General features: G+C 43.6%; 1 protein-coding gene across 1 annotated transcript in view; it reads right to left on the bottom strand.

Annotated features, from left to right (window-relative positions):
- EXPH5 (exophilin 5) overlaps window positions 1-17,725 on the bottom strand; it is a 33,456-nt gene extending 15,731 nt beyond the window's left edge. The window contains exons 1-2 of the mRNA XM_068395423.1: window positions 17,607-17,725; window positions 371-528 (exon numbers count right to left, since the gene is read on the bottom strand). Of these exons, the coding sequence (XP_068251524.1) occupies window positions 371-528; window positions 17,607-17,725 (277 nt within the window). The remainder of the gene's footprint in view (window positions 1-370; window positions 529-17,606) is intronic.
- Between the last annotated feature and the right edge of the window lie 9,803 nt (window positions 17,726-27,528).

Genomic DNA, 27,528 nt, shown 5'->3' with positions numbered 1-27,528 from the left:
AGTCCCCATCGCTGGAGGTTTACAAGATGTGACTGGACAGGGCGCTAGACAACCTCATCCAGGCTCCCTTTCCTATGAAAGGTTGGACCAGATGATCTTCTGGTGTCCTTCCAACCTGGGCTGTTCTATGATTCTAACTATGGGATAAGAATATCAGGGGTTTTCTGTTGTGACTCCCAGCTGTGCTTTTAACAGAATCTGCTTAAAGAAACATAGTCATTTTGAAAATATATCTTTGATAAAACCTTGACATGAGAAGAAACTCAATGCATTTTCAGAAAATCCTTAGCTATTACACTCTGAAATGCTTGAAGACATTGGTTTGGTGACCATTATCATATAGACAAGGAAACAGAAAAATGCAACTCACTGGCAGTTTTGCTCTTCCTTAGCTGATGCTCTAATGGAGGTTTTAGCATTCTATTGACATCTATGTAATGCTGAAATTTTTTTCTTTGTATTTCTTCAAACCATTCGCCAGTCACTCCCTGCAGCCCTGTTTCAGATTTCTTTCTCTTCAGAAGTTTGCTAGAAACGAAAAAGAAAAAAAAATATTTTTAAGCAATTTTAGATATTACAGGCACCTCACTAGGAACTCTCCCTGTTTTTAATTTAAGTATTTACATTATATTTCTACATATAATGACTTTTTAATAGATACAGTGGGACATGATACATTCACAGCAATCACTTGAAAGTTGTAGTGACAGCAGAATTCTCCAGTTTAACAATGAGATTATGTGACCAGGTTAAGTGGACTACTCATATGCTTGCATTATTCTCTGCCTTGAAGAAGCGCACCCTTCTTCCTTGCAAAAATGAGGTAATAATTCATAAGCATTATAAAACTAATTGAAAGTAAGATTAAGTTCAGCCAATAATCGAATTATAATAAATAAGACTCTAACAAAGCAATTCTTGAAATATTTATTCACTCATTTAAGCAGAAGTAATAACAAGATTATTCTGATTTTCAAGAGAAAGCTCACTGAGGCCCCGACAGTGAAGTGCCCACCACACATTTTCTACGTAAAGGAGAATAATAAAATTGTGAAATCAGCTAATGGGTATTCGTGAAACATGTTCAAGGAGTTAATCACATTTTCCTCTTTCCTTGCTGCATAGTGATTCTGCCTGTGTTTAATATGTATGGAAGCAACTAATAATGAATATGATGAATGTTCTGGCACGCAGAAGCGAAGCCTGAACAAGCTACACACATGTGGCTGTAACTGAAGAAGGTGTTTAGTAGCAAGCTCAGGTTTTAGACCAACAGGTCACAGAAACGAATTGTTTATCTGGACATAAAAGAACAAGGTACAGTTGCAAAGCAGTTGGAATAGTGCAAGGGACATGCAAAGTTACTTGTTTTCAAATTACATTACACAAGTGCCTAACGTACAGATGCAAACACAGAAAATCCACGCCCCAACTAATTCTGATGGCAACAGAGCAAGACTTTGTGCACAGCCTCTAGATGTAATACCAATGTTTTAGCAAGGCTTTCATGTAAATCTTCCACCTTAATCAGTGGTAAAACCCATGTCTAGGAATATAGATGCTCTCAGAGAACATAAATTATTTTAGTTATCAATTTAAATAAAAACTCATATCCTCTGAGACCACATTACTTCACAAAACAAAATTAAATATCTAGTCTGGAAACGGATGTATTTCCATCAATGTACTCCACTGACACAGGGTGTATTGTCCATACTAGCACCTACTGTTCATCTGGCGGCATCTGAAAAATAGGAGGGCAGGAGAGACATTTTCCGTAAATGAGTGAATATTTCCCTTGAAGGAGATTACACAGGCAGACGCACAAGTACTAGCCATGAGAAATAAACATATTACAAAGGCAAAAATGTTAATCATCACAGGTATTACTGCACCGGGGGAGTGACTAAACACCGTAAACGCCATCTGCAGCATGGAAAACAGCCTAGCAGCAATGTGGAACAGGAGGAGGCGATGAGCAAAGCGCTCTCAAGTGCCAACTTCATGACCTCACTCCTGCGGCCTTAGCAAAGGGGATCCAAGGTACCAGGAGGAGCGAAAGCACACAGAGCCAGGCGGGAGGCGTTTTGGGAGCGGACGCAGTCATAGCGATCGCCCGGAAAACAAGCCCACAGCAGTTCTGCTGAAGTCCCGAAAGTGGGGACCGTCTCTTATAACCCACCGCCGAGGCCTTTCCAAGCCCAGCCCGAACGCCCTGGTTTTTAAAACCCCCCGGGAGGAGACACCTGCGGGGCTGCGGGCGGGGCCGCGGGGAGCCGGCGGGCCGAGACCCCAGCGCCACCTAGCGGCCGCAGCCAGAACCACGCGCGAGCGCCTGCCACGCGGCAGCCGCCCCCCCGCCTGTCCCGGGGCGGCTCCTCAGCCCGCCGCCCCCCCGCTGTGGGGACGCCGCCGGTGTTTATGTATAAATATCTACGTGCTTTACATTTATGCATTCCAGGGAGAAGAAAAAATACAAAATCCCCACACTTACCCTCACATCGACCACATCAGGCGCTGCATGAACACGCCTTTCACCAGAAAATGTACTAAAAATTTTGCGCAAACACTGACGTTAATATTTAAACACTGTAAAGTCTTCACTGGTACATGCTTGGCGTTATCTGTAGTCATTGCCTGTGAATGTGCTGCTTTTGAATTATGCTGTCATTCCCAACTCATTAAATAAACCCTTTAAATTGCTTGTGCATGTTTGTATTTACACACACATGCAGGCCCACATATTGAACCCCATACATATAGTTATGTACAGACCGAAAAATATTAATACGATACATACTATGTAATTGCAATATTGCATGATTATTAAATATTCCTCCTTTGCGATGACTCCCAGCCAAACCACATGATTTCCCTCTATACCTGCTCTGTCAAGTCTACCTGCCCCCTCATGATATTAATGAACGACAGTTGTGAACTAGAAGGAAAGCCCGTCTCGAGAAACAATTACAGCAGAAGATGGTATCTGCAGTCAGTATTGCAATGAACTTGCCTCTGAGGCAGCGCTATTGTTACTTGGATTGCAAATTACATATTGAGACACTGCTCCGTAGGAGTGTCAAAACACCTAATGCCCTCTAAACCAAATGTACTAATCCTGCTTCCCTGTCTGCTCCATCATTCCTTCCTCCTCGTTTCTCTACAGCCACGTTGGACACTTGGAGCCACTTCCTTCTGAGAGGAGACAATATCATTGTGACTGGGAAAAGCACCTGTAAGCTGCTGCAGGATTAAAGGCAACTCCATTTCCAGGATAACTTACAGGAGTCTGCTCCACAAACCGGAGCAGGCAGCAATCCTAAACGACCTCACAGGCTACACCTTGTTACCTTTTCCCACCTATTATCCTACACAGCATCTAAACTAATGAATCACGTCCTTTCCTTATTGGCACAAGGATGTCCCAGTATTTCTTATACAGACATCCCCAGGGAAAAGTTAACTAAACATTTCTAAGTACTAGACTTTCACGTGGGTTATCATAGATATTGTGAAACAAGAGCTGTAACCTCCCCCTGCCACTTCCTGCTAGGATAATAAGGAGCTTTAATTGCTGCTTTAAGAGGAAAGGTATTTTCTCTACCATATTCATCCTGAATATAAAGAAGACACATGTGTAAGGTAGTAGAAACTGGGTTGCCAAATAGGACATCTGAGGACACCTCTGCTGCTTGCAGGGGACAGAGGACTCAATCCCACTTTTGCCAAAGCAGAAATTATGGTTTGTATTGATTTCAGCAGAAGCAGGATTTGGCTCTAAAGGACTCAGCATGCACCTCACGAGAGAACAGATACACAGCAACCACCGAGCACGAGGAATCGCATCGGGTGAAGGATAATCAGACCAGTATTCGCTCATTGGATGGAAGCTCTCAGTGTCTGAGAAGACAAGGCTGAAAGGATTGCAGATAAAAACAGTGCCAAAAGCATTAGATAAAACGTACAGCAGGGCAGACAATTTGCAAAAATAGTTACCTAAAACAAGCTTATGTCTTTACTCTGTTTATATTCCTTACTTTGTCAGTGAGAAAAGGCTAGAAATGTTAAAAAATAGTGCCTGAAGAACCAGTTCTTTCCTAATTTTTTTTGCTTCAACTTATCACCTTCCCACTGCTTTATACATTATGCCGCACTGGTGAACTGTGCATGTCTATCAGTTCTATGGCCAGTTAACTTTCTAGAAAACTCTGGCTGTTTTCACAGCCATGGGTAGCTCTAAAATGCATAAGCAAGAATATTTTCTTACTTACAGTTCCTTTTAATTTTATAAAAATAAAGACATACTTTCAAGTTGCCATTTTATTTGGAAAAAAAGGGGAAAAGAAGTGTTAATGACAAAGACTACCACCGCTGAAGTAATTAAAAAAAATCATTATCTGTCATTTCGTATAAACATATAATAGCAATAACAACAACATTCTGGTTTGCAAGGTGCCCGACAAGCTCCTGTGGCAGGTTAATCCTGCCAGGAAAAAACAGAACAATACGAAAAGCCAAGATACTCTTTCCTGGCACATCAAACACACAACAGGTCTATTTTCTAAAGCAGTCTTTATTCTTAGTAGCTGGTATATTTTTACTCACATTAAAGCAGTCTTTTGTTTATTTTTCTTTCTTACTGTTTTCTGTTTGGCTAATGCCAATAAGCCAAGTCAGCTTCATTACTACATGTAGAACATTATGCAGAAGTAGGTGAATCAGAGAGGAAAACTGACTCCCATGTTTTGGTTGCACACACTACAAGACAATGTAAAAAGATCGAACTGAAAACGCACTTATTTTTTATTTGGCTTTTGTATTTGTGAAATTAAGCATTTCTGCAGTAATTCTCTGAAAAATTAAGGCCTCCTCTATTTTGATGAAGAAAATGTTGCATTGGCAATAATGCTTGACTCTAACCTGCTAGGTCGTTGCTAATTAACTACTCAGATTTAATTTTCTCTTCCCCCAAAATATTAGTTTTCTATCTAAGTCTTTATCCTTTTCATTATTATTACTGCTGCTGTCATTTTTGTTACTATGAATTGATTTTATAATGCCCATTGACCGACTAAGTTGCCTTCAGAAGAGCTATTTGTCTGAGTATGTGACCAATAAAACCAGGTATGTGTATGAACAAAGAGGATGTGCCACAACACGGAAGACCAAAGTGTGTGTTGGTTCAGTGTTTCTTTCTGACCATGACCCAAATACCAATAAAGGTAATGGATGGACTTTCACTGTCCTGACATCAGGTCAGGCTGCTGGAGAGACACCTAGTGGTGACACCCCTGGATGGAAAGGAGTAACCGAAGTGCCAAGGAAGGTTCACCTGAAGGACAGGGGAAACACTTCACAGCCCAGCACTGAACGGTATGGGATATGTTTTCAATCCCACTTTGACAGGCACATCCAGTTGCCAGCTCACAATTATCCCCGGAAATATGCAAAACCAGGAGATGGAAGCGGGGAGAAAGTGAAAAGGGAATTAATCTTCTCTAGTTTTTCCTCCCAGACTGTACATTTAATAGGCAGATGTACTTTAAATGCAAAGATACCACTTCTGCACATGATTTTGATACCTACCTTATAGTACCCTTTCAAGCAGCCAGTAGGGCTACTTAAGCAGATAGCTGCAAACAGTAAATGTCATTTTGTCCCCAGAACACTTTTCTGACAATAGACATCATATTCACACATTAAGTCCTGTTATGTGTGTCAGGGATACTGGCAGAGAATATGCAAGTTAAAGACAGAACACCTTTTCTGCCCTTACTGAAGTTCCACCTTGTCTGCTCATGGTGAAAATCCTTCCATTTCCACCTCTCTTCTTTTTAATCAAAAAGTAGAAAAATCACAAAATCTGACATTATTACACTACCTCTATTCAGCAGATTTATTCTTTTAAATTAAAGCTGCTCACCTGCTTTGAGATAGCCTAACACAGTGGCAGTGTGTACAGTCATGACACACAATCCACAAAGACAGTGAGACTATCAGCATGCACAAAACATTCTCATTGGACTCCCACTGTGCGTTGAATACTTCTTTCCACTCTATAACTCACAATGTCTTTTGTGCCGACAATTTTTAACTTAAGCACCCTCTGTATAGTGGCTAAAAGTTACCTCTGTTTTTTCCCAAAACATTAACTTCTCATATTAAACTATATGAGATTAATATACTGCAGATGACTTACTCTAGCTGCTGTTTTCCTTCACTGACTCCAACACTCCATTGCCCCTTGAAGCTTTTGTCTGTTCCTCTCGGTAAGAGCACAGATTGACACTTTCCTTTGAAACAGAAAACTATGAAATGTTGTAAGGGGAAGGACGAGGTTCATTCTCATGCTGACCACCCACCTCCTCTCTGCTCTGGCAGCTCAGGAATCAGAAGTTCTCCGTTAAAGCTCAGAAATCAGGAGCTCAATGACTGTCTTCATAAAGCTAAGTTATTAAGCACAGCGCATTGGAAACTGAGATCATGGGAGCTGAGGGTGATTAATCACCCATCTCAAGCTGTAACAATGCCTCAAAACATTACTTTTAACATGAAACTATTTCTTTAGCAGCTAGCCTGGGCTTACAGTGAAAACATTATTTCAGCCCTGCTGGAACAAACAGAAAAAGCTGTAAGTGTATATCTTTTAACTGAGTTTATACATACTTAGAATATGAAAGCTTTTAGTCCTTTGGGCAGCTGGTCAACAAGAGTCAATGAGGTGAAATACTGCTAGTAATGTCACAACTGTCGGTGACTCTCCAGCTCAGGCTGACTCTGCCATTTCCTCTACAGTGAGTGTGGAACAGGGGAAAGCTCCACTCTGAAAATGTTCTACAGATGATTTATGATCTCTCTGTATAGGCTGCAAGTGACAGGTCAAAAAGAAGGGTGTTATTTTATTATGCTGTCAATACTCACAAGCCACCTACCAATAATTACCAATGGTAATAACAAAACAAATCCATGATGCAATGGAAAGGAAGGCTACCTATCATTTTTGAAGTGTGTCACATAGCTTCTGAATGATATTAATTAATATCTCTAATGAGATGACTTCATTAATAGGAATTTACATTAGCATGAATACATGCTCACAGGTGCAATGGATATAATTCTCCATGCAAAGATTCTGATTTGTTTGCAGGGATAGATGTAGTCTCAATCCAAAAACATCGCATGACAGAAGTATGTTTTGGGCTCCTGAACTTCTGTCCTGGAAAACTTACACAGAAATACAGATGTATACCATGTGTGCCGCCCGATGAGTTGGAAGGCTGGGGATCAGGTCTTCTTAGGTCTCTCAGTAAATCTGAAGCTAATAATTAACAGCAGACATATTTACTCTTCCAGGGTAGAGCTGCTAGTTGATTTCAAGATCTTTTATAAATATTGGTATCATGCAAAGAGACAGCCATCTATGCAAGCAATTTACAGCTCAGCCATGTATTATAAATTTAACTGCCTTACAAACACATGCAGATGCTATTCCTCATGTCGTTGTATGACTTACTTTCTGCAAAACCTTTTCTAGGTAACAATATAAGGGGAAAACAAGAAAACAGATGCAGGCCAGGTAAGAACTCTGACTGAGGGGAACTGGTTTCAAGTAAAGACCAAGGTCTCACCTTTGCAAGCAGGTTTGTATATGATAGCCCATGGGTCTGGACAGAGCTCTAAAATTGAGAGGCTCCAGACAGACTTAGACATTTGTTTGTACAGAGCTAAGCTTGAAGCCTAGGGCTCTCAAAATACACCTTTGCAATCTCAGATAATTGTGCAGAGTCTCATACAGAGCTGAAGAAAGATTCTGGTCAGCAGAAGTAAGACAGAAGGTCAGAGTGTACCTGCACATAGTTTATGTGTTACAATGATATTACAAAAGCCTCGTTTACATTGCTTTAAATTAAGGAAAGCAGCCATAAGAATGAATGTAAGCTCTAAAAGTTGACACAGTGGATGTTTTTCATGTGGGAATACAATGCTTACATACACATATAATATATACTTACACAGATCCTCTGCTATAGTAGCTTAGAATCTCATAATTTATCACAACTCTTCCACTGGAAATAGAAATATTATAGTATAATAATACTTTTAAATAGAATATTTATATGTATATTTTTTTAATATATACATATAAATATACATTTAAGAACATGCAAGTCTATAATGCAGGAACAAAGAGACTGCAGAGCACCCCAGCCACACTGCTGCAGCTTTGCTTGACTGCAGCTCTCTGCACTCAGGCCCCTATATCTAGAAATGCAAAGATATGGCAAGCAGAAGTATTGCAGTTCCTCCCAACCACAAATTAAACTGTGTGTAATTTATGTGCAATAAAGTGTAAACAGACTGCATTTTTCATAATTTACTCTTCGCTTTTGTTTTGTGGTTTTGATGTGTTTGGTCACAGTTAGTATGGTACCAGTACATATACCTATTCATTTCTGAGGTAAGACTGAGAAAAAGAATATAGTTTCTCGTAGGAGTTTAAAATGCAGGCATTGAAATACAGCTTATTACCTTTAACAGTGTTAACATAATAATCTAGCTGCAAAAAAGGATTAGAAATACATTTCATGTGAACATCTAGATGCACAAATCCTCAGGAAAAAAAGTCTCAATTTTTCCTTACTCGCTTTAATGCATTTCTCATGCGAAATATTTAAGCTGAGAAACTTTTCAGACTGTCAGCTCCAGGGAATTAAGTAATTTTTCAATTTAAAACAAGTAGAGGAAAGGCTGAACTGAGGTCAGTCCTTAGTCTACATAGTCCTGTGTTAAAGTTATGGAACACACAAGAAAATGGGGTCTCTGGGCCCAAAGCTCAAAACTCCATTGGGCCAAACTCCACTTGATTTTAAAACTAGATGCAGAGCGCAAAAAGATTTCTAAAGGATGATTAAATTCAGTACACATAAACCACTGACAAAAACTAAATTTTACTGCAGAAAAGGAGACGGACGCATGCAACATTTTTCAAATGCTGTCAAAACAGTATCTGATACAAACCAATGAACGTCAGCTGAAGTCTTGACATACAGCCCAACAAGCCTTGCTCTCAGCCGTTAGCCAGGTCTCTCCAAAAGCCATGTCTACAGGAGCTGCTAGTGCTGCATGTCTAGATGGACCCAGGAATCTGAAGTACCTCAGGGACCAAACCCAGCAAAACTCCAGCCACTACCAGGGGAGACACCCAGCCACTCTGACCATGAATCAGGCATGTTCCTGTGCAACACTTTTTTGACTTCCTGGCATAACCAATTTAATATTTCTGAAATATGTGCGAGGACTTGAAGGTGTCGGGACAGTGTGTAGAAGCTGTCAGCACCTGAAAACATTTCTGGGGTCCTTCCAAGGCTGCTCACTGCAGACTGATATACTCATTCCTTTCCTTACAGCAACGACAGGCAGTGCATGTTACACTTCACTGGCATTACCTTCCAGAGGCCCAGTGATTCTACCACATATGGCACTGGCATTACAAACAACTTCTAATACACAGAGATAAGAAAGCTGAGCTAAAGTAAGAGTGACCATACTTTCCTGACGTTTTCAGCAATTCAGACAGTTCTCTTCTCCATGCACAACCATGACTCTGCTTGCTTAGTATGCGAAGCTGTCTTCTTCTGCCTGATGGCCATTACCTGTTCCCACTAACGTTAACTATTATTTTAACTTCTGCACTTGAATTGTCGAGGAGACAGAGGGTGTTGAGAACACAGAGACATTACTATTGGAAAGGTCACACCTGGGAAGTGCACAGACTTCCTACAAAGTGCACGAGCCCTTAACTGGGTCACAATCCCATAGAAAAACTAACAAAATTAGACTGTTCCACATTAGCTATTCTGCATATTGACTGTCTACTCAGTAGTTAACGCTAGCTTGTACTGCCATGCCTGACCTATTTATTCTTGAAGCCTGGTCAATTTATCCATACAGACAAAGCCTAACTAATCCTACTTTTGCCATTAAGCTTGGACTTAGAAATTGTCTACCCATGGGCTTAACAGTAAGCCTTGGCTTAAATCCCATCAGTTTCAACAAGTATCTTCTTTTTGGCAGCCCTAGTGACATCAGAAAGTGGGCTAGATAATAATAACAAAAATAATCATTATGATTTTCATTTTTACAGTATTTTGTCACTCAAAAATGCAAACATTAGTTTGAACTCTGGCACAAGGCCTGTGTTTGAATGAGCATGGGTGAAAATGCTCTGAGTGTCCTTCCCGCTCCTGCGGGTTTGGCCACCAGGTCCAGGGCCAGCATGGAAAGAGCAGAGCTGGTGGCCCTGGAGAAAGCTGTTGTTAAGACAGCCAGAGGTCTCAGCAAGGGCCACCCCTCCTTCCCCAGGAGCTGCTTTTAAACAGAGGCTGTCCCACTGGGCCCTGCCCCAGCTACAGCCCCAGAGGCATCCCAGCTGTGTCTGTGCATGGCCACTGCCCCACTGATCCAGACCTTGATCCCCAGTCTGATGTCACAACCTGGTCTCAGCCCAGCCACCCCACCCCTGGCCTGCCTGGCCATCACGGGGCCATGGCTGACCCTGGTCACTGTCACCACGCTTGACCCTAATGTGACTTCACGGCTTGACCTTGGCCTGCATCATCACCACGGCCCTGCCCCATGATCACCGGGCTGTGGTGGACCTCGTTACCCTCACCAGGCCTGATCCTGACCTTGACTCAATCCCACAGCCTGGCCTCGGCCCTGCTGTGCCACCATGGTGGTCGGGCTGGGGCTGCCCCCATCTGTCTCGCTGGGGCGGTGGGATGGCGGGACAGGTGCTGGCAGCGAGGCCCTGCCCTGACAGCTCCATGGGGAGCCCCTGGGGCCCCAGTAACGTGAAGAAAGAAGAAATACATTCAGCGTGCTACCAGACAGGCTCTTCCAAACATAACACACCTCAAAAGGTGCTTCTGGGTCTCATTCTGCCGCCATACACACTGTAGAAAACCCCCTGCTCTCAAACACAAAGAAGTGCAAAGTTGTGGAGGAAAGGGTTGACCTCTTGTTAACACTGAAATTAGTTTACTGTGAAAAGACAAGACCAATGAGCTGGCAGCAATGCCGGCCCGGACCCTGCTCTGTAAATGCAAAACCGACATTGCACAACAGACATTGGTTTAGTTAGCCCAGATGCACAGGGCTGAAAACCAAAACATAAAAAGGCACACGCTGTGCCCACCTGCCCCTGGCTGTCACCACCTGCTCTTCCTCAGCTCATGTGAAGCCCCAGTCCTTGACTCCAGGTCCCACAACAAGCCAGGATTATTAAAAAACAGTGATGAGGAAAAAACTTGATATGCAACTTAACCAGTTGCCTTTGGTTACAGTACCTCCGCTCGAAAAAGGGGAGTCCAAAAGTGGGATTATTTATGGCAGTAATTGTTTACCAAACAGAGTAAAGGTTTTTGAATCACAGTCTTCCCTGCCATTTTTGCTTCTCTTTACACTTCTTTAGCATATTAGCGCTTCAGGGCTTCAAGGACCTGTTTTCCTATGTGTTTACAAACCACTAAACTCGCCCGTGGCACAGTATCGGTAGTAAATAATAATAGTATCTCTCCCACAAACAAGACACAATAGAGCATTTGTGCCCTGAAACACCCCGGGCAGAGTATCTCTTATGAAAGAAGTTCTTTATTAATGCCTTGTTCAGGGAGGGAGCTCCACTGGAACAACAATATACCCACGTGGTGCCGTCCTGGTATCCTGCCTGCTCTCCTCACCCATGCAGCTTTTGGGTATTTTGGGGTTGATTCTAAAAATTCTTTGTAATTATCAGAAGCTGGGCCCCTAACACCCAAGAAGTTATTCTTAATCTCCCAGAGGGTCAACACGACTACTTCTGCGAATAATGCAAAATAAAGGCTGCGATGTCAGACCCCTCAAACTGTAAGCAAGACAAAATAATTGAAGCAACAAAAGGGCACTGAGTATGTCTGCACCTCTGCAACAAATGCCTTCCAAGGTTATGAGTATGGAAAAAGGCAAAAAAATACCTGCCCCACACAGCGTTTTAGTCCCACCTTCTATTGCCAGACCCGTGAGAGCAAGTATCAGTCAAGAGAATACAATAAGTAATTAGTTGTAACAAACGATGAACTCAGTAAATGATCTGCCGTAAGGCTGTAAGAACAGTTATGTTCCTGTTACAAATAACTACGTCCAAATCATTTGTTGTACAGTGTCTAGAACAAAGTAAGGAGGGGATTCATCTTTCCCACAAGAATCATATGTTATTAATGGGTCATGAAGAGAGGAGCAGTGAGTGGTGCCGACTGTACCTCCCAATTAATTTCTTTCGCTTTTCATCTTTGAATTTGAGGATAAATTAAAACAGACCTCTGCTTTGCTGCCATCTATTCTCATTGTCATAGATCTGTAAGAATAAACCTACTAAATAAAAAAAAAGCAAAAGCATAAACCACCCTGGAAATAAGCAAAACAAATTAAAGCAAAAGGAATGAGTGCTCTTCTCTCCCAAAAGCTCTATTTCCCTTTCCTCTTTTTTCCAGTTCCTATTCATAGACTTGAGCTGATGCTCAAGATATGTTCTAGAGCTGGTAATTAATTTTTTTCCATTCTTCCTACTGAAAAAAGAAAAAAATCCTTACACAATACAGGCATAGTTACTTCTCGAAACATGATCTAGCAGGTGAACTACTATTCAGGGAGGTAGGTTCATTTCCCTTTCAGTGGCTCAGTCTCTCAGTTACTTTCAGTGTCTCATTTGAAAGTGAAGATAACAGTATTTCCATTTTTCTCAAGGATAATAAACTAAAACGACACAAGGCTATTGTATGTAGTCATAATAGGACCATTATATAAAACAGACAAATCTCCTAAATAAAAGTCAATAACTGAAGAATATGAGCTCTTCTGCCTTTTTAAATACATTCTCTATTTATCCTTAGCTCTTCTGCTGCATCTCCCAACTGTTCATTTTTTGGACAACCTGCAAATGTACCAGCTAACTGTTCCCATGCCACAACCCCCTACCTGCTGCCTCTTTTGGAGCTGCAGGCTCCATGTCTCCTGGCTCCTCTCGTCTCAGATGCTGTCTCTAGGCCCTGATGCTGTTTCAGCGGTGGAGGTGCATCTCTGCACTCAGTGCTCAGACACTCTGAGGCATCGGAGACCCAAAGCTGACTGGAAGGGCACCTGCTTGGGCACTGTCTGCCTCTCCACACTCTGCAGAGGGAGGAGCTGCCTCGGAGATTAAAAGGCAGCAGCTCCACCTCTGTATCCCATAGCTTCACGCCCTATTGCTGCTGAGCCTTCCTACAGGGACTGCAAGTCCCCCTGCTCCCTGCCAGGCTCTGAAGTGCTGTCCTGAAGAGACGGGAAGCAGCCAGCCTCCCTTGTCACCCTGCCCATCAGCTTCTTGGAGAAAGGACAGAACAGAGAACAAACTACAGGTTTGTTAAGCCTTTGGGACCTGGGGCTCTGCATGCAAGCATCAGCTGTCAATTCTTTTTTAATTTCTGTCCCCAGCAGCTGCAGAACAAAGCTTGAAAAGATGAGCTGGGTGCACCCTGAAGCCTTGAAAACAGAAGTCAAATAAGACCTGGAATGTTTTTATGTCATGATTTTCAGGCCTATTTCATTACATATGGAAAGCTGACCTGTGGTATTAATAACTGTGCCTACAGCAAGGGTTCATTGTGTCCTTATGGAAACTGAATGGTTAGGGAGCCATCTGAACATGATACTACCCTGTGAACATGATGCATTCCTCCCTTTCTCCTTCTGGGCATCTAACTGTGACTGAAATATTTGGGAGAAGGAACCTGCTTCCACAAGCATCTGCAAAACCATCAGTTTCATTAACCAGACTTACTAAACATATTGTGACTTGAGTTGGACTTCTGTCTTAACATTGCAATTATTATTATTATGGACCAATGCATGTATATTGATATACAGACACTATATTCCATTTTTTCATCCACGCTAACACTTATGATAAATGAGGTTTTCTCCAAGTTGGTATTATGAATGAGACTGGATTTGATGAAGAACAAAGAATACTGAAACTGGCTGTTACCCAAGTCCAAAACTAACGTGTATTTTCTTCTTTTAAATTATTAAATACGTGATTACTAAGTTTCTAAATTATTTTCAGTGTATATGGCAGTGAACAGTCATGTGAGTTATACCAAAGATGACTGTTGCTTCTTTTCTGAACCTATTTTGTGGGAGAAGGAGTCAGGTATGGCTGGTTTGCTGTTGCTGTTCAAAGGGACTGCTGAGAGGAGCCACGAGAGGGCACTGGAAAGGAGAAAACAGGGAAAAAAATGCAGTCCTGGGAACCAGCAGCCCAGGGCACATCAGGAGCTCAGCTCCCTGGCAGTAGCAAGAACAAATAAAGGTCCAACAGGTCACACAGTTCATTTCTGCATAAAAGGGAAAGCAATACTGTGAGGTGTTCCAAGCCAGGCTTCGAGGTCTGAAGCCTGCCAAGGGAGCTGAGAAAGGGCCCACGGTACCCAGAGGAGGTGCTGGGGCATCAGGAGGAACAGTAAAGCACAGCACAAAGTGGTGTTGGGCCCACAGCTACACTAATGTGCACGATTGACCACAGAAGTCACACATTCCTGCTCCACACCAAGGCTACAGAGAGAAAGAGCAAGGGAAATGGAGAGAGGTTGTGTAAAGCAACCAGCCTTTTCCCAGAGAATGCCCCCAATATGCATTTAATTTCACAAAGGTGTGGGCTGTCTAGGTGAAGAGAGATCCAGTAGTTCCATCAAATTTCCAGTGTAGGTAAGCAATAAGAAAATTAAAAAAAGATATATTTGCCTGGAAACAATTATGGTTACGTAGCTGAGAGCTCAACACAGTTGAGGAGGAATTTGAGGAGGTCAGTATTTCATGCTGCACTGCAATCCATTTGTGTTTATGTGAAAATCAACTCCTCTGAACCATGGTCATCATTTGTTGGACACGACAACCCACACAGGATGTCAGGATTCATCTTTTGATCTTATTTCTGATTTTGTCTTTCAAAATTAACTGGTGTTAACATTTTTTCATGTAACAAATGCAGCTTGTGAAAAGAGAAAAGCCTGTTCCTGCTTTTTTTATTCCAGAGCTGTATCTGGGAATGGATTTCATTGGATTTTCATTGATCTTCTAAGAGATTTGCAGACAGCTATGTGCTTGCTCATATGACATCAAACAGCATGCACAACATCAGTGCAGTCATTAGAACCCAACTTGTGGTCTGCCAGCAAATGCTTAATTCCCTCTGTCAATCCAGTCTAGATTGGACTATACAGGCACATGCTATATTGTCAATAAAGACAGTCACTGAACAAACTTGACCAGTGAGCCCACTGCTTATTATTGACTTGTTCCCTGGCCCTGCCCAGCTCCAACTAGCTCTTTCCAAAATCATGCTCAAGAGCAGGTCAAGGGACAACTCACTTCAGTGACTTCAAGCAAAAAAGTACTGATGAAACTTTTCCCTTCCATTCCACAGCATCTCCTATATGCCTCATTTGATTGGCGGCATAAAGCAAATAGCTTCAAAATCATGCTTTGAAAGCATCCCAGGAGTGGGCTGCCACAGTGCTCAGGCATTATTGCAAAACTTTTGAACTGAAAAGAAAGTGTACAAAGTTAATTATCAAAATAATAATAAGAATGACACAGAGCCAAGGGGCTGGCATATGGGACGAAGAGGAGCACATGCAATTTTGTTCAGAGCCTCTGAAGCGCACTGGGGTCATATGGGAACTGAAGGATTTGGCCCTCCAGGTGATCACTGTTATTACTTAGATTATAGTCACACAGGGCAACACCACGCAGACTGGAACCCGTCTGCTCCTGATGGGAGTCCCCTGGCCTGAAGAGCTTACAGTCTAAATAAGACCAGGTAGACAAGTGGAGTGAGAAAGAAAGTACTTTTATCAGGCCCAAAAGAGATTAAGAAACTTGCCCACAGATGCATACAAAGCCTTTGACAGATACAGGGTTTAACCTAGATTTCAGTATGGTGCCTTGAGCATAAAAACTTCACCTATCTTCTGCTCAACTTTTGATGACTCTTCAACTGAGATTTAAAGCAGACTCCATCTCAGTAAAGCACCATCAGAAACACTGTCTTATACCATGTTTCTTCTGACAGCTTTTGAATAAAGAGAGACCACTTTCTATTGACAAAGTCCTAAGTACACAGATGGAAAGACAAATACAAATTCGGGGGCAGGTGGAAGCCCTGAGTTCAAGAGCAGGCTACTGCTTCACAAGCCTCTCTGCAGCATTGGAAGACTCACTGCATTTGCTCCAGCTTTAGTCTCACCCAGAGTTTTAAACTTACAACTATCCAGCCATGTAATTCTCTACATCCAGCAAAATATTCCTCCTTTTTTGGGGGTCATAATGGGACACATGGAACAGAAATTAATCAAAGAAAGAAAGGTAATGACAAATTATGGAAGTAAGAAATCACCAAACTTAACTCAGTCTGGGTTCACATGCTGCAGAACACTAAGACAAGTTTTAGATGCAAGTCAGTGTTGACACATAGTGTTTAACCATGCCCATCATAAAATCCACTTGACTGAAATAAAAAATACACAATACAAAAATCCCCTTGACAGAACTGTTACTCATTAACATTCCTTCTATATCTTACACGAAAGCATTACTTGTGAGAAGTGCCCACTTGTGAATCTGAGAGGACACTGCCTCTCGCTTGCAAACTGCCCACGAGGTACCTCAAGTCTCATCTGGAGGAAGAAATGATAACCTTTAATAAAAACGGCTCATTTTCCAGCATAATTTTTATTAATTCCTTGACCTTTGCTTTCACTATCAACACAAATAGCTTTGGTGATTGCACACAGGGGAGATAAGAGCTACAAACAAGGTCGAGGCTGTTCTATTTCTTCACATGGCTCATATAAGATGTTGTGACTTACGTACCTGAATGCGGAGGGAATTCAGTTAAGTCACTTGAAAGGGTCTTGTGAACAACCTCTCAGTCAGGTGAGTGCCTGGCTTGGTTTCCAAAAGCTTCCAGGATCGGCTTCGGGATCTGCCCGAGCCGCAGAGCCACCACGTTTCCCTGCAAGGTCCCGCAGAGCTACCCCGTCACCGCTGTCGCCCCGGGCACCGGGGTTCAGCCTGCACTCCCTGCCAGCGACACGGAGACAGACAGAAGCGGCCTCCTCCTCCTCGGGGAAGGAGCGGAGCCGCGGGGAGCAGCAGCCGTGATTCAGAGCCGTCTGTCACAACACGCCTTTCCCAAACGTCCCCACGCTGCAGATGCGCGGGACGGGCGGCCCCGCAGCAGCCGGCGCTGGCGGGAGGCACTCGCGCTGCCCCGGCGGGGCCGCAGCCCTCCCCGCCCCGCTGCCCCCGCGGCGCCTTTGCCGGCGCACACCCTTCGCCCGCCGCCCCTTTTCCCGCTCTTCTCAGCGGGGCGAAGCGCCCGCGGGCTCCGCCGCCACCCGAGGCCGGGGCCGCTCCCCCTTCGCTCCCCCGCCGCGAGCCCCGCTGCCCGGCTCCGCGCCTTCCACCCCTGCGCGGGTGCGGTGGGCAGCGACGGGGGGGGGGGGGGGGGTATGTGTTAAGCCTGGTACCTGACTCTGTCCTTCTCAGCCCGACGGAGCTCCGAGTCCCTCTGAAGCACCTGAAAAATCGCCCTGGCTTCCTCCTCGTTTAAAAAACTGAGATCTGGCCGCTGAGGCGCTGCGGTCATGGCTTGGCTTGCCTGCGGGCGAGCGGACGGAGGCAGGCGGGCAGCGCTGACCCCCTCGGAGCCTGGAGCGACACCAGCATGGCCGAGCCCCGGGAGCACCGCGCACGCCGGCACCCGCGGGACGCGCTTCCCTCGGGACGGCGGGAGCCGGAGCCGCGGCCGCCTCGTACCGCACGGCCCCGGCGCGCGTTGGGCAACACCCTCCGCAGAAAGCGCGGCCCGGCCCGGCGGGGCGGGGCCGGGCAGGGCAGGGAGGCAGACCCGCTGCCGGAGTCGGAGCCGGGGCCGGAGGAGCCGGTCGCCCTATGCCTGCGCTTGAGCCAGGTGTTTGCGCTGAGCCTTTGGCGCGGCGTTTACCTTGCCGCTGCCAGGCGGAGCACGGGCCTGCCCAGGGGGCCGCTGCGGGACGGTGCGGGTACCCCCGCGGCGGTCACGGCGCGGTCCCCGTCGGGCAGCCCCGCCGCGCCTCTGCCCGGTCTGGCGCCGCCCGCCTCGGGCCCCGCGGCTGTGCCGGCGGCTCGTTTGCGGTCCTGAGGCGGGGCCGCCGCCGAGGCGCTCCCCGCGGCACCGGAGCGCGGCCCCGCCGCTCCGCCCGGGCGCCGCTCGGCCCCTGTGCCGCCCGCCGCCGCGGGGCTGCCGCCCGCGGTGCCCGCAGCGTCCTGCTCGCGGAGCGGATGCAAAGCGATAATTTTTCCACGGGGGAAGAACGGGGCAGTGTTTCCTATTTACTCTCCTTTAAGGTTTTCCCTAATAAATAGTAGAGAACAGAAGTTCTTGACCTGTGTGTTATAACCACATCGCAAAAGTAATTTCATCCTGATTTCATTCTGACGGCTCTAATGCAACTCAGCTCTGTGCTGGTGCTGGTGGGAGCGGCGCAAACAGGTGTGTCTCTCCAGAGTGCGTCTCTATGTAGTACGCTGTACGGATTGGATAGTCAATAAGATGTCCTTTGAAGTTTTTCCGTCAAAGAAGGGCTTTATGCAGTACCAAACTGTAAATTTGAGCACAGCTGTACGGATAAAGAAAATTAAACACAGTTTTTGTTACGGAATAGCAAGTCAGTGGAAACAGCGGCACAGTGGTGTGCAGCGGGAGCAGGGCCAAGCAGCCCACAGCTGCCTTCCTACCCCACAGAGGGCTGATGTGGGGCCGTGGAAGAACGCATCTCCACTAGGACCTAGTGTGGTGCAAGTGGAAATAAGGACCTTAGAGCACAGCAGGAATGAACAGTTGCAGGAGGCTCCTTGTTTTGGTGTAGCTTCTGGCATCACTAGTCTGGTCCCAAGAGGAACTTACCTGATTCCTGGTGACCAAACAATAAAAACAAGGCTATGAGACAACTGATGAAATTGTAATGAAAGCTATGAAGAATTATGATGTTTAGAAGATGTCAACAGGAGATGTTTCCCACAGAGAAAAGACACAGTGAATTTTTAATAGGGTATAGGAGATGCTGCTGGCTAAAGTCCAAGCATGTTGTTTCTAAAGGTGCAAGAGTCACAGCCAGCACTGGTGCACTAGGAGCTTGCAGAACTTCTCTCAAGGGTAAATGTCCTGTCCTCCCCATTCTGTTGCATTGAGCATAGTGGAGTGCCTGATTTACGCGCAGAAGCTGAGTGTATGGAGCTCTCCCTGGGACCCTCCCTGGCAGTGGGTCTGACATCACTCTTCCTTTCTGCCTGGCACCTGCAGGACATAGGAAGCAATTGCTCAGGGTGTTTCTGCATCACACTGGATCTGCTCCCAGAGCTGAGGGGCAACGCGATAACATTTTTTTTCTGTACATCCATTGCAATGAACCTCAGCAATGCCCACTCTTGCCTTAAAAACAGCGGTTTATCTTATTGGTGGAGTTGTGGTTTTTTCACTTATGCAAACATTCAAGGTCAGGTTGGACAGGGCTCTGAGCAACCTGATCTAGTTAAAGATGTCCCTGCTCACTGCAGGGGGTTTGGATTAGGTGACCTTTAAAGGACCCTTCCAACCCAAACCATTCTATGATAAAAAATAAATACATACATACAGAATACATGGGAAGCAAGTGCATGTTCTTACGAGTTTGCAAAGGAAGTTGTATACTACAGGCAATCTGATTACTTAGTGCTTTTTTTCATCACCAAAGTGTATGTTAGCACATTTTCAGTGCAGAGGGGAGCAGGGACAAGGACAAGGGACAAGGACAATATTTTCATTTAATATATGAGCAATGTATAGTCTTTCAGGTAATAACAAAGAAATAAGTTTTTCATTCTGTACAAAGTGATGGAATTAAGAGTGATGAGTACGTACACTAGTGGCTTTAGAGAGATGCTGCGAGACATCATGGTGGTTATTATTTCAATGGCTTTTATCCAGAATATTTAGAGATTTGAGCACAGCCATCTTGTATGGTAAGACGACCTTCATTTTACACAGCATTTTTGCTATGTCATATCAGCATTACAAAATGTGCATTGCATCATGACTAGAAACAGCTGCTATCTATGGAATCTTCTACTAGAAATTTATTTTGTGAAAAATAACCAGTTTTCCATATGTCTCTTCATTACTCCACCTCACTTTAAAATTTATGTCTTTTTTATATAGGGATCATGATGGTAAGGAAACACCTGTATTCCAGTATTTAGAGTCTCTAGTACCTTATGTGCTTTTATTTCTCTCACATAAACCTAAGACAGGATACACGATCTAAATCTAAATTTTTTTCCATGGTTTTTAGCTAACAGCTGTTCCAGGAAGATACAGAAGTGTTTTCGTGTAAATAAGTAGTATTTCTTCTGTTTAGCAACCTGAAACAGAGGGCCAAAATAGCATATGAGAGGCTGCAGACATGAGACGTCTATTAGTAATGTTAATTGCCAATGCCACTAAAGAGGATGCTGACACACATACCTTAATTATAGGGCAAATTCTTCAAAAAGCGCATTTCACAAATACTGTTGTACTAATGGGTGGTGTTAACTCCACTTACTCTCAGTGGAGGATTTCAAAGTGTAGGACTCCAGAAAGCCAGAGGGGCTGTTTCTAAAAGTTGATCCGTAGCTAGGGAATGGAGGGGAATGTGCAGGAGGGTTGGTTCAATCTTGTAGCAATTGGCCTTGAGGCTCATATCGGCCTTGAGGCTTGGAAGAACTGTGAGGTCTTGTCTATTCCTGTTGAACTAATTACTGTGTAAACTGTCACGCAAATTAGTGAAGGCTAGTTTAATTAACTCCCTGCGTTAAGTGAAAAAGCCTTCATGGCAAGGCAAAGAATAAATATGAAGAGTCTTTAATTTAAAATGTGTTAAATCTGCTTATTGTGTTTGAAATAAATATTTCTAGCACTAACCTAGGTCAAAAATAGATCATGCTACTCGTAAGAGCAAAAGCAGTGCCTCTCCCTCTGTTTAACAAGCCCATCCATCATTGATATCTCAGTTTACTGCAATAGTCATTATTGATTTATGTGTATTAAGTTAACAACTAGAGGTCCAGCTGAGTTTCAGGGGACATGGTTCCCCCTGCCACAGGTAGACATTTCCACTGAGCAGTGAGTGTGCTCCAGGATCTGTCACTGGGCCATCAGCTCCCACTTCAAAAGAGCTTTGGACTTTCATTTAGGCGTTTTAGCTGTGAAGTAGTACACTTTGAAGATTGCCTGGACGTCAACATCCAAATGCTGCTCGTGTTATTACAGCCGTTTGCATGCTACGCAGTTCTTGTGAGGCAAGGAGGGAGCCAGGACCGGGCTGAGCAGGTTGCAGAGCGTAGGCCATTGTTGTCCACCCAAAAACTGCCATGGGCAGTAGGCCTGCTCCCACAGGGAAAGCCAATCTTCAAGGCACACCACATTCACAAGTCACATCTTGCAGCCTGTGTGGCTGCAGACTGCTCCTTTCCACAGTTTCCTTGAGCACTTCCTCTTACCGAGTCTCTCATTCCCCTGCTTTGCTTTTCCTCCCAGTCCCTTGAGCATCGGCCGCTCCCTTCCCCTGCTTTTAGACTCTGCCCTACCAACATGGCAGATTTCCTCACCTTACTAGTACTGCTTGCTGCTGCTGCTGCCTCTCATCCTAAAGCCTTCCTATCCCATACACTGTCTGTATGAACTCTTCAATTTTTTCCAGTACAGGGTTGTTTCTGCTGAAATAGACTTGTTAATCCCTTAGAATGGCAAAAGTGCATCATGGCAAAATATTATCCGGTTTTTGCCTACCAGAAGAAAGGTAAGAGCGATATCCCAAAAGCATATTAACACTGCATGGCAGCAAGGAAAAGTGGACATGAGAGAGATCTCTGAAATAGTGGCTGCACTCTGACCCTTGCACTTCGTGACACTACTCTCGGTGTATTTGGTGCTGCTTTGAACTCCGTGACACCCCTTCGTTTTGCTTTTTGCTGTCTGTCCTTCTTCCTCCCTTACTGTTAGGATTGAATTAATCACTAATTTCATTTTGAATACTCATTGGGACTGCATGTTCTCCGGACTGGAGAAGAGATAAGATTGTGAGCAGGATCCTTCACAGGGCAAGGCAGATTGGGATTTTAGGGGGTTGCTGTGGAGGGCTGTGGCCTGGAGAGGCATATGAAGAAGGTGGTTACCAGTATGTCTCTGGAGTATGAGAGCACCGCTTGGAATGGGAGCGGGAACATGTTTTGTTGAAATGATGCAGGATTTCTCTTTATTGTAGGTCTGATGTCTTGACTGTCAGAGCCGTAGGTTGGCTAGTGCTGCATATAACATCTGCTCTCTTGGCAGAAACTATGTAACCTTCTTTTCCTCCTTAACTAATATGCACATAAACATAATCACCAGAGGCCAATACCTGGGACACGGCAGAATTATGCATTTAATATACAAAGGTTATATGCCAGTGCATGCAACCTATTAAGACAGGCTTGAGTAAAGGTAAAAAGAACCAGGCATGACTAAACAATAAGGAAGAGATGTTATTAGAAGCAAGAAGGCAACCTTCAAAATGATGAAGTGATATCCAAATGAAGAACATAGAAAAACTCATAAATCCTGGCTGATAACATATAAAAATAAAATTAAGCAGACCCAAAAAAAAGAAAAAAAGAGCTAGGAGGAGCAACTTGCTAAAGGACTCTAAACCAGCATTAAACCCTTCTTCAAACACATCAAGAAGCTCAGCAGAGAGTCTGTAGGGCTGATCGATGATTAGAGTATAAAAGAAGCACTACAGAGAGAGAAAAAATTGCTGTTCACTGTGGAAGAAACTAGGAAAACCCACATGCCAGAATACTTTTCCAGCAGAAGATCTGACTGAAACTGAAATGACTGTAAAACAGATTATGTGACAAATTGGTAACATGAACATGAACAAATCACCAATACTAGAAGTTATTTCATCCAATGGTTCTAAGAAGATTTACCGTAGTCTGTAACTGCTCACTGTAGTCCTTGACACCTGAGGATTGGAGTGTGGCAAATAGATACCAGCTGTAAAATAGTTTTCAGAGAGAATCAAGGGAACTACAGGATTATGCACCAGACCTCTGGGCAAATTTGTGGAAACTGAAATAAAGAGCAGAATGAGCGGTTACCTGGGTTCATACAAGTTACCTTGGAAGAGTCAGTGTGGCTTCTAAAAAGGGCAGTCCTACTTTACAGTCCTCTTTTTGAAGGGTGTCAGCAAGTATTTGGACAAAGACAGCAACATTGAACCAATCTGCCTGGACTTTTGAAGACTTTTGACAGTACCATCATCAACAGTTTCCAAGGAAACTTAATAGTCATGAGGTTAAATAAAAGGTCCTTTTATGGGTAAATAACACGTTACAAGTTAGGAAACAGAGGGTAAGAGGACTGGTTACTTATTACAGTGGAGGAAGCTCACCGCTGGAGTTTCCCAGAGCTCTGTGCTGGGATCTGTGTTGTTCATTGAACTCTTAAATGACCTGGAAAAGAAGTGAGCAGCGAGGTGAGAAAGTTTGCTGGTGTGGTATGAAAGTCTGTGATATGAAGTTATTCAGGACAGTAAGGACAAAGGCAGACTGTGAGGGAGCACAAGAGGTCTTTGTAAGACAGAGTGGCTAAGAAATATGTGTAGGGAAAAAATCCTAGCTTCACATAAAACCTAGCTTTCACATGTCAGCAATGGACTCTGAGCTGACTATTACAATTCGGAAGCAAAGTCTTTATGATATGCATAATCACAGAATCACAGAATCACAGAATGTTAGGGATTGGAAGGGACCTCGAAAGATCATCTAGTCCAATCCCCCTGCTGGAGCAGGATTACCTAGATCATGTCACACAGGAACGCGTCCAGGCGGGTTTTGAATGTCTCCAGAGAAGGAGACTCCACAACCTCTCTGGGCAGCTTGTTCCAGTGTTCGGTTACCCTCACCGTAAAGAAGTTTTTCCTCATATTTATGTGGAACCTCCTGTGTTCCAGCTTGCACCCATTGCCCCTTGTCCTGTCAAGGGATGTCACTGAGAAGAGCCTGACTCCATCCTCATGACACTTGCCCTTTACATATTTATAAACATTAATGAGGTCACCCCTCAGTCTCCTCTTCTCTAAGCTAAAGAGACCCAGCTCCCTGAGCGTCTCCTCATAAGGGAGATGTTCCACTCCCTTAATCATCTTCGTGGCTCTGCGCTGGACTCTCTCTAGCAGTTCCCTGTCCTTCTTGAACTGAGGGGCCCAGAACTGGACACAATATTCCAGATGCGGCCTCACCAGGGCAGAGTAGAGGGGGAGGAGAACCTCTCTCGACCTGCTAACCACACCCCTTCTAATACAGCCCAGGATGCCATTGGCCTTCTTGGCCACAAGGGCACATTGCTGGCTCATGGTCATCCTGCTGTCCACTAGGACCCCCAGGTCCCTTTCCCCTACGCTGGTCTCCAACAGGTCTTGTGAAAACATCAGAAAAGCAAACCAAATGCTAGAATTTATTAGAAAAGAAAGAGATATCCATGGTTTGCCTACAGTTTGTATAAAAATGTGGAATTTTATATGGAATATAGATTACATTACTTATTCATATACAATATGAACACCGATTCAGCTATTTATATATTATGAATATATATTCTGAATATATATTTACATATATTCTCTATATAGATGATGCAATTAGAATATGGAATTCTATGTACTCTATATTTCTATATGGCATAGAAAGGGTAGAAAGGAATTTGGCATTTCTTCAAATACAAGAAAGAGGGACCACCAAATGGAGCTAATAGAAACTGATTTCAATGCAAACAAAAGGAGATGAACTTGTGCAACACCTTGCCAAATGATTTTATGGATGGACAAGGCTTCAAGGGGAGACTATATAAGTAGTTCTCTACAACCACCTGAAAGGAGGTTGTAGTGAGGTGGGTGTCAGTCTCTTCTCCCAAGTAACAAATGATACGATGAGAGGAAACGGCCTCAACTTGTGCCAGGGGAGGTTTAGACTGGATATTAGGAAAAATTTCTTCACCGAAAGAGTTATCAGGCATTGGAACAGGCTGCCCAGGGAAGCGGTTGAGTCACCATCCCTGGAGGTATTTGAAAGACTTGTAGATGTGGTGCTTCGGGACATGGTTTAGTGGTGGACTTGGCAGTGCTAGGTTAATGGTTGGACTTGATGATCTTAAAGGAGGAGTAGCCCATTCACATCCTTCTTTTAAATATCAGTGGCTTTTGATGTTGTTCAGCTATGAATATAGTATGTTAGAAGAGCAAACATTAAGAGTATTATTGACTAAAAAATATTTTACCCTTGCTTTGTTTATAGCAAGCGAGTTCCACCTGGAAGATCAGGTAAAAGACACATTTGTGCTTCAGTTCAACTCACTAGCTAATCCTCTTCTACATACATTGTACATGACAAGTCTAAATATCTTCAGCTGCCAGAGAAAGTATTCATTTTACTAAATGTAAACGCTTGTAGTGTAGACAGCTCCCTGTAAATGAATTTGCATAATTACCTTTATTTTCAGTGAAGAATACCAAGTGCTTATAGATCATAATTTATCTCCTTCTAAAGTAGACATCTAAAATAGGCCAGATGAATCATGCCTTAAAAGAGGCTCTTTCTCTCCATTGAATATAAAGGGAGTCTGGCATGGCTGGCTCAGAAGTGTGCACTGTATATGTCTAAAGTTAGCTGAGAGGAATCCCATCCCACCTGTTCGTACACTTAATAAAAGAAGAATACCAATACAGTATAAAAATGAACAAACTGTCCCCAGGCTTTAAAACAAGTTGTTTTAATTTTGAGCAATTCAGCTCTTAATGTAGGGTTTGATTCAACTCCCATTGAAGTCAATAGCTGTATGTTTTAAGAGAAATTTAATGAGGCTTGTCAATTATTTTTGTTTACTCTCTCATCAAGGATACTTAACTGAATTCAATGAGAAATGGATACCCAATGCTTAATGAGAAAGGATATTCTATAAATACAGGTTATATTTTGAACAGGATTTTTTTGTAAATTAGTTTTTTTTTTCTTCCGTCTTTTAAATTAAATATGTGAGCAGTATAGATAAATCTTTAGTGATAAATGTATTTAATAATTCTAATTCAAGTAACACCAGAAAGTACAGATGTTGTTTCCTTCTACAGGAAGATTAGCCCTTTAGTTAATATGTGTAATATATTAAACAAAGTCCAGCAGGATGTTATTGCTCTGTTTATGTGATGACTCTGAAACTTGCTTTGCACTGTCAGTTTTGCAGAGCTCCTCAGTGCTGGACACCAGATAACAACAGGCATATAGTACTGTTTATAACACAGAGTACAATGGAGTTGTAGTTGGAAAGTCCGATAAAAACTTGAGGAGCCTAGTATAGGTGATGAAAATGAACGGCTATCTAAATTAAACCATTGAAGATTTACTGTGTAGCCTGGGTGTAATCCAGTCCTGATCTCAATGTGGGGAATTGAGGAAACAGTGGGCATGCACTTACATGACTGTGGCCATGACATGTGACCAGGATCCTCTGCTGGCACTAATGGGAGAGATGAAGCCAAATGGTTTGTGTTCTCTTTCCTCCCTGCTGAATTCATGCTAAATACCTAACTGGCTTCATGGTTCATTGATTTGCATGTGCAACTGGTGCGGTCTTGAAGGAGAGGAGGGAGGGAATTCTGTGGAAGGAGTTAGCATCTGAGTGAGATTAACAAGCTCTAGAGCTAGAGTAAACTCTAAACTTCTATTCTCTAATTCATTTTCTATTTCTAACTGAAAATCTGCTTCCGAGTATTACAGGTTTGAGATTCTGAAGCCAGAACATTACCAGGAGCTGTGAGCAATGTGAGAGAGAAGGGTCTTTCCCTGGCTCTGTGCTGAGAACTGTGCATTACAGGTTCCCCAGCCAACCCTTGTTTGACATCCCTGGTGCAAAGGCAAAAGAGGTCAGCTTGGAACATTTCTTTTGAACATATTAAAAACTGAAGTAGCATCTCTGTATATTAACAGCAGGATTAAATTAAAAGAACTGGATCAGTATGGGAGTGGCTGAAGGCAAAGGACTCTCTCCAGTGCACCTGTTAGTAAAAGAAGAGAGTTTAACTAGACGGGGAAATATAAGCAGCTTTGAGAGGTTAGAAACAAACAATGACGCAAAATCAAATGCTTTTACTTTCATACTCCCTACCCCATTCTTGTGGCATGAGATTTTTGCTAAACAAGCAGTTCTTCTGTAGACTAGCTCTGCTGTGCCATTCCTAGCTTTCATCCACTCAACATCCTGGCTACCTTTGTGGCACCAAATCCAGCCACTTGTGAATAGTGGGTCTGTGTAAGCATGTAAGGGAGAACTGTGTGCTCTGTAGAGCTCTTTAACGGGGA

The sequence above is a fragment of the Nyctibius grandis genome, chromosome 2, assembly GCF_013368605.1.
Source record: "Nyctibius grandis isolate bNycGra1 chromosome 2, bNycGra1.pri, whole genome shotgun sequence".
NCBI classification, from domain to species: domain Eukaryota; kingdom Metazoa; phylum Chordata; class Aves; order Nyctibiiformes; family Nyctibiidae; genus Nyctibius; species Nyctibius grandis.
Note: the sequence above shows the minus strand (reverse complement) of the source record. Positions and strands in the feature narration are given on the sequence as shown.